Below are 8195 nucleotides of genomic sequence, written 5' to 3'. Positions count from 1 at the left end.
TGAAGTGGTTGGAGCTGTGAACAATGAAAACACATTGAAACAATCAGATACTGAATCAATAATGCAGAGAAATGAGATGCTGCTCTAGACAGAAAGATCATATTGACAGCATCCATCACATACACAAGTAAAATGCGACATTAAATATGTTAATGAAGTAAATGATTAAGAATATTTGAAGTGGGTTTGATCTATTAATCACAAGAAATTATTGTTATTTGTTTTTTGATTACAGAAGAGTAAGAAAATAACATCCACAGGTTGGTTTTCTGACATTAAACATAAAAGCACAAATGTCTGAAAAGATTTTTAAAAATCGTACAAACTGATTGTTGTAAATTTAAAAACTAACATTATTATATATATAGGCAACACATTTTACATCCGATTACTTTGTGACTCTACAAATGAGTTTCATCTTTAGAAACATTTTAGAGTATGATGTCTTGAACATTAAGGAACCTGAGCAACCGGTCTTCTCTATGTTACCTAATGTTAATAGAAATATAGAAAAGGTCCCAGGTTGGACAACTAGTATGACTCTGCCAACCTCAGCACTCCTCTTGTTGTCACAAATCAACTTCTGACTGTAACCCGAAAAATAAGATATTTCTTTCTGTCATGTCATTTATATCCACTCTGTAATTTTTTTATTAAAGATTCTTTTTTGCCTTTATTATAGGGTCTTTGTAGATATGACAGGAAATGAAGGTGGTTATGTGACATGTGTTTAGACCAGAAGGCTACAGGAGTGCACCAAGTTCTCATCATTTTAAACATTTAACAACTGATATGCACTGAACAGAATGTGGACAAAAATTAAATATAAAACTCACCATCTACAACAAAGATCGGGAACGTGTCATTTGAATTTGGAGACAAAGCTCTGCCGTAACCACACCTGTACCGTCCTGTGTCTGACTTCTTCAGCTGTGTGATGGTGACATACAGTCCAAATACAGATCCTTTTCTATATTCAATGCTGTATCTGCCATTCTGAGCTCTGTTCTCTTCTGTTTCAACCAAGATGTCTTCTTCTTTGTTACATTCATCCTTACAGAAGAACTTCCTGCTTCCATAGACAGTATCTGTGCATCCTCTTGTCATATTTCCTCCCACAGTTTCTGTATGGATGAAACTAGTGTTGTTATCCAACGTTGCAGCTGAAAAGATGAACAATCAACAGTTACTGTCTGTACTTCCTGTAAGATGCTGCAGTCTGATCACAATATTTCCTGCTTCACATTTACACAGATCCACAGAGTCACACTGGGAGCTGCCCAGTTCAACCACAGTCTGACTACTGGAGTAATGATTTCATCCAACATTGATACACTGAGTCAATATATCATAAACGTCTCACATTCTTCAACAATTTAATTAGATTCTATGTGACTTCATTTATTCTTAAGCTTCAGAATCATTAAATGGGATGAACATAGTAAATATATCAGGTTTTATGACTTTCAGTAGAAACTCACCATCTGTAACTATGATGTTAAAGTCAGAGTAATCATCTGGGACCAAAGATCCACCCAAACCACATCTGTACCGTCCTGAGTCTGACTTGGTCAGCTGTGTGATGGTCGCAATCACAATTGTTCTTCCAGAAGATCCGTCTTTATATTTGATGCTGTATCTGCCACTTTGAGCTGTGACATCATCTGTTTTAATGAGAATGTCTTCTTCTTTACATTCTCCTTTACAGAAGAACATGGTGCTTCCAGATGAATTCAAATAGCAATGTATTGATCCACTTCCTCCTTCAGCTCCAGCAAAAACAAGTATTGCATTGATGAGTCCAGTGTTTCCATCCTGCAGTGCTGTTGGAAAGATGAACAGTGAATACTGATGATCAATACTTTGTGTATTGTAGACTTACTGTAAACAGACTGCAGATTAATGAGGGCTAATCCATCAGTTCACAGAGAAGCAGAGATGATACAGAGGCAGCCATTAGCAAAGTTTTCACTGACTGTACAGCAGTTGCTGTTGTTCTACTTGTAGCTGCAGTTGTAGTCACAGTGTCTCTGTGTAACGTCTGTTTTTCAATGTTTTTGTTTCATAATTTCTAATATCAAACATATTAATGGGCAACAAATATTCATGGATGGATGGTTCATATGTTTTGTTAAATTACATTACATTTAGTTTAGTTAAATTACAAGATTACATTATAGAGATGTTGCAGCAGCAACTAGTAACAGAATATTTTAGAGAACGACAGGAAAACTAATTTACATGACAGCAACATGAAAACTTGATACAAATCTGACATTTGTTAAAATGAACACAATGAATGTCCAGAAGCAGTTTGTGCTGCAGCTTTACAGACACAGTCAGGTAATCAGTCCTCACCTGATCTTCCTGTTGAAAAAAAATCCCAAAGACTTTCTTCTGAATTTTTCTTGACTTGTCATGTGCTGACATCACATGTTAATAATCATCTTACATCATAAGAAACGTAGAATGCGTTTAAACATTAGACGTGAAGATAACAAGGAATTTTATTGTAAAATTGAAATTGAAATGTTTTCTTCTAGGTGCTGAACTGGCTTATGTGCCGAAACACATGTTGGACCATCTTGTTATTCTTATTAGACAACGTTGTTATGCTGAATTTGACTGTTTTAAGAGGACGTTTTGTTGCAGAGAGACAGTGATGGACAGATGGACAGACATGAACTGTCCTGTACCAGTAAACTGCTCTGTGGTTTCAGGGAAAGATGATGAAGGTGTGAAGCTTCCTGAACTGGAGATTAAACTCTGTGTTGTTGTTGGTGTGGAGGCTGATGGGACTGATGTTGGAAAAGGTCGGAGAGTCCAGTTTGGTTTTGAAGTGGTTGGAGCTGTGAACAATGAAAACACATTGAAACAATCAGATACTGAATCAATAATGCAGAGAAATGAGATGCTGCTCTAGACAGAAAGATCATATTGACAGCATCCATCACATACACAAGAAATACGCAGCATTAAATATGTTAATGAAGTAAATGATTAAGAATATTTGAAGTGGGTTTGTTCTGTTAATCACAAGAAATTATTGTTATTTGTTTTTTGATTATAAAAGAGTAAGAAAATAACATCCACAGGTTGGTTTTCTGACATTAAACATAAAAGCACAAATGTCTGAAAAGGTTTTTAAAAATCGTACAAACTGATTGTTGTAAATTTAAAAACTAACATTATAAAGGCAACACATTTTACATCAGATTACTTTGTGACTCTACAAATGAGTTTCATCTTTAGAAACATTTTAGAGTATGATGTCTTGAACATTAAGGAACCTGAGGAACCGTTCTTCTCTATGTTACCTAATGTTAATAGAAATACAGAAAAGGTCCCAGGTTGGACAACTAGTATGACTCTGCCAACCTCAGCACTCCTCTTGTTGTCACAAATCAAATTCTGGCTGTAACCCAAAAAATAAGATATTTGTTTCTGTCATGTCATTTCCATCCACTCTTTAATTTTTTTATTAAAAATTCTTTTACGCCTTTATTATAGGGACTTTGTAGATATGAGGAAATGAAGGGGGCAAGATGGGGGGGTGACATGCAACAAAGGTCCGCTGCTGGATTCAAACCGCGGACACTGTGGTTATGTGACATGCGTTTCAACCAGAAGGCTACAGGAGTGCACCAAGTTCTCATCATTTTAAACATTTAACAACTGATATGCACTGAACAGAATGAGGACAAAAATTAAATATAAAACTCACCATCTACAACAAAGATCAGTAACGTGTTGGATGAATCTGGAGACAAAGCTCTGCCGTAACCACACCTGTACCGTCCTGTGTCTGACTTCTTCAGCTGTGTGATGGTCACATACAGTCCATATTCAGATCCTTCTCTATATTCAATGCTGTATCTGCCATTCTGAGCTCTGTTCTCTTCTGTTTTAACCAGGATGTCTTCTTCTTTTTTACATTCATCCTTACAGAAGAACTTCCTGCTTCCATTGACAGTATTGTGGCATCTTCTTGTGATATTTCCTCCCACAGTTACTGCACGGATGAAACGAGTGTTTTGACCCAACGTTGCTTCTGAAAAGATGAACAATCAACAGTTACTGTCTATACTTCCTGTAAGATGCTGCAGTCTGATCACAATATTTCCTGCTTCACATTTACACAGATCCACAGAGTCACACTGGGAGCTGCCCAGTTCAACCACAGTCTGACTACTGGAGTAATGATTTCATCCAACATTGATACACTGAGTAAATATATCATAAACGTCTCACATTCTTCCCACAATTTAATTGGATTCTATCTGACTTCATTTATTCTTATGCTTCAAAATCATTAAATGGGATGAACATAGTAAATATATCAGGTTTTATGACTTTCAGTAGAAACTCACCATCTGTAATTGTGATGTCAAAGTCAGAGTAATCATCTGGGACCGAAGATCCACCCAAACCACATCTGTACCGTCCTGAGTCTGACTTGGTCAGCTGTGTGATGGTCACAGTCACAGTTCTTCTTCCAGAAGATCCGTCTTTATATTTGATGCTGTATCTGCCACTCTGATCCGTGACATTATCTGTTTTAATGAGAATGTCTTCTTCTTTACATTCTCCTTTACAGAAGAACTTGGTGCTTCCAGATGAAGTGAAGTGGCAACTCCATGAACCATTTCCTCCTTCAGCTCCAGCGAAAAGGTCTATTGCATTGATGAGTCCAGTGTTTCCATCCTGCAGTGCTGTTGGAAAGATGAACAGTGAATACTGATGATCAATACTTTGTGTATTGTAGACTTACTGTAAACAGACTGCAGATTAATGAGGGCTAATCCATCAGTTCACAGAGAAGCAGAGATGATACAGAGGCAGCCATTAGCAAAGTTTTCACTGACTGTACAGCAGTTGCTGTTGTTCTACTTGTAGCTGCAGTTGTAGTCACAGTGTCTCTGTGTAACGTCTGTTTTTCAATGTTTTTGTTTCATAATTTCTAATATCAAACACATTAATGAGCAACAAATATTCATGGATGGATGGTTCATATGTTTTGTTAAATTAGATTACATTTAGTTTATTTAAATTACAAGATTACATTATAGAGATGTTGTAATTAGTAACAGAATAATTTAGAGAACGACAGGAAAACTAATTAACATGACAGCAACATGAAAACTTGTGTGATACAAATCTGACATTTGTTAAAATGAACACAATGAATGTCCAGAAGCAGTTTGTGCTGCAGCTTTACAGACACAGTCAGGTAATCAGTCCTCACCTGATAAGAAGCAGAAGAACAGAACATGGTGGATATTCATTCTGAGTTTGATCCTGATGCAGAAAATCATCAAACTGTCAGAGAACTGCCTCTATATGTCTGTCTGATCAATCAGGAAGCTGAAGATGCTTTAAGTTAACACTCATTCCTTTTTCTATCTGTCTCTTAAAACCTTTTCTTTCTTTTGGCGATCTGGAGACAGTTTTACATGCTTTTATAACCTCATGTCTCGATTACTGCAACTCCCTTAAATTGGGAGTGAGTCAGTCCTTCCTGTCTTTTCTGAAAGTGGTTCAAAATGCAGCAGCGACATTCCTGACTGGAACAAAAAAAGAGAAACCACCCTGCACTGACCTCCCTCCACTGGTTACCAGTGAAATATGGGTCTAACAGTTCACTTCATGGGAAATTGTAAGTTACATGAACTTCACTGGAAGTTGGTCCCACCTTCCCTCTCTGTCTCTCCTGTCTCCGTCCCTCTCTCTCTCTTATGTAAAAAGTGATGATGATGATTGTTAAAGGTATATTAATGAATTAATCATTTTATTTTCAATCCATTATATGACCTCTATGGAATTATTTAGACACATTAAACACCAACAAACCAAACATTCCAGTATGTAAACACACCAGCATCTCACAGCACAATATATTGACCTCATACAAATACAAAATACAAAAATCTTTACATAAGGTATAATATCCCTGGAGATATCCAGCAATGAAGATTAAATAAATACATACACACAGCCTCACAGTTATGAACACAAGTGTAATATTAATTTATGTAGATCAGTGGTTTCCTGATGAAGCTGCTGTGAATCTGACTGAAGATAAGGATAATCACTTTACCCCATTTAACATTTATGATCACCATATAAACATTGAATATATAGTTATAGGTATAAGAGTATTTTATTAATGCCCAGTACTTATTATAACTTCTCCTATGAAGATGTATTTTATATTATTACAACTGAGTTTTACTATATTGTCATTCATTATCTGTTTATACAGCAGCAAACACTTCTGGGTGCCAACAGGGGGATGTAAAATCCAGTGTTAACAATATATTTTCAAATCATAAATCAAACAAACTGAAGGAAGCAACATGAAATTGTTCAGTGAAGCCTTTGTTCAGAAAAGGAAGAATTTGTCAGCGAGTGATTTCCTGGCTCTTAGTGAGACTTGGCAAGAAAAAACAGTGTGTTCCTTTCCTCTCTAAAATGCATCAGACAGCCTCGACTGGAACAAAAAAGAGAGCTGATCCTGTAATGATCTCCCTCCACTGGTTACCCGTGAAATATGGGTCTAACTTCATTTAAAGTTGGTGTATTTTCATCACTCAATCGACTTAATTGGAAATTGTAAGTTACACCAACTTCATTGGAAGTTGGTCTCACCTTCCCTGTCTCTGTTTCCCTTCCCCTCCTCTCATTTCTCATGTATGTATATATATGTATATACAGGTTGGAACTTAGTAGGAGCCGTTTTTGTTATTAGCAATGATTAAGAATGATCAAAAATAATTATTAATGATTAAAAATCAATAAAGTTATTAACGTAAATTAATAACAACGGGGAACCACCCTGAGATCAGGGACCAACAACCAAAAGTGAAAGCAATTAAAAGACGGTGTTCACTTTAAAAATGTCAATATCTAAGAGACACTAACATTTACAGTGCTGCTTGAAAGTTTGTGAACCCTTTAGAATTTTCTATATTTCTGCATAAATAAGACCTTAAATCCTAAAACTAGATAAAGGGAACCCAATTCAACAGATGAGACAAAGAAAATTTATTTATTGAGGAAAATTATCCAATCTTACAAATTTGTGTGAGGCAAAAGTATAAGAACCTTTGCTTTGATTTTGAATTTATTTGAATTTTGAATTTGAATTTATGAATAAGATAGCCCCTTGAGATGTAGCATCTCATTTTCAAGGGGGTCCTAAAAAACACAAAATACAAAATATAACACATACTTACAAAGACATTGTTACATAACAAACATAGACTACAAATACACAGATACAGACAGCTCTCTCACCATCTCCCACCCACACCCTCCACCCTCAGCTGTTGTGAGATCACACCAAGATCACACTAAGAGCAGGCGTGTAATAGTCCGGGAGGACAAGGGACTCGGGGGGTAACATCTAGGAACTAAATTCAGGTGTTATTGATGAAAACTTGTCCCAGGATGGAGAGTCGAGCGCTGAACGGTTGAATGGGGCAGGACAGTAGGAGGGCGGTCTTCTTCTCTCCCTTTTACAGAGTGATGCTTGTCTGATTGGCCGGGTAGAGGGTTTGGTGGGCGCTTTTGATTGGCTGGCTGACTTTTCCGAAGGCTTTGACAGACTGAGCAGGATGTCACAGAGCTCCTGACGGTCCTGGGAGTGATAGTTGCAGCAATACAGCACCACTGGGTCAAGAGGGTGAGCCTTCATGTTGAAGATGAACCTCCCCACTGGCACCACCCTCCTCCCAGGACCCATCACCCTTCGGCCCTCTGCCATGCAAAATGTGGGCAGGGTCAAACAGCAGGTAAAGGCACTTGACTGTTTCAGTGAGAAAGAAGGACTCCTTCCTGTTGTCCAGCAAGTGATCTTGCAGGTCTTTAACCTTCAGGAACATCAGGAATACTTTATTTAAACAGTCAAAGATCAGCTCTACCATCGTTTCTTTTATTTGTTTAAAAGTTATATTTTATTGTTTGTTTAATTTCAAACAATACAAAAAAGTAAAGAATAAGGAGACATTAGAAGTATTATAAATGTAATATGTTCTATTTACACAGAAACAATTTGATTAAGAAAAACATACTTTAAACAATTTTGATATTGTGGTAGGACACAAGAAACAAAGGCAACGCCAAACATAGAAGACATACAAGATAAAAAGCATTTACAAGTTAAAACAGTTCATTTGCAAATACAAGAATTTCAT

At 36.8% G+C, this 8195-nt stretch overlaps 1 protein-coding gene across 1 annotated transcript; it reads right to left on the bottom strand.

The window, feature by feature from the left end:
- Window positions 1–2610: 2610 nt before the first annotated feature.
- LOC137185292 (polymeric immunoglobulin receptor-like) lies at window positions 2611–7765 on the bottom strand. The gene is made up of 4 exons (XM_067593639.1): window positions 7522–7765; window positions 4371–4712; window positions 3725–4051; window positions 2611–2849 (listed from the first exon to the last, which is right to left on the bottom strand). The coding sequence occupies exons 1-4, from the start codon at window positions 7763–7765 to the stop codon at window positions 2611–2613; spliced, it is 1152 nt and encodes a 383-aa protein (XP_067449740.1).
- Between the last annotated feature and the right edge of the window lie 430 nt (window positions 7766–8195).

The sequence above is a fragment of the Thunnus thynnus genome, chromosome 6, assembly GCF_963924715.1.
Source record: "Thunnus thynnus chromosome 6, fThuThy2.1, whole genome shotgun sequence".
NCBI lineage: Eukaryota > Metazoa > Chordata > Actinopteri > Scombriformes > Scombridae > Thunnus > Thunnus thynnus.
The sequence above is the reverse complement of the archived record's forward strand: the minus strand, read 5'-3'. Positions and strand labels throughout refer to the sequence as shown.

Excerpts from the sequence above, each read along its gene's own strand:
- LOC137185292 (XM_067593639.1), bottom strand. The coding sequence starts at position 7,765 with ATGGCAGAGGGCCGAAGGGTGATGGGTCCTGGGAGGAGGGTGGTGCCA. Across the intron at positions 4,052-4,370 it reads TGACATCACAATTACAGATG|AAGCAACGTTGGGTCAAAAC; the intron begins GTGAGTTTCTAC and ends TCATCTTTTCAG. Across the intron at positions 2,850-3,724 it reads ACTGATCTTTGTTGTAGATG|CTCCAACCACTTCAAAACCA; the intron begins GTGAGTTTTATA and ends CATTGTTCACAG.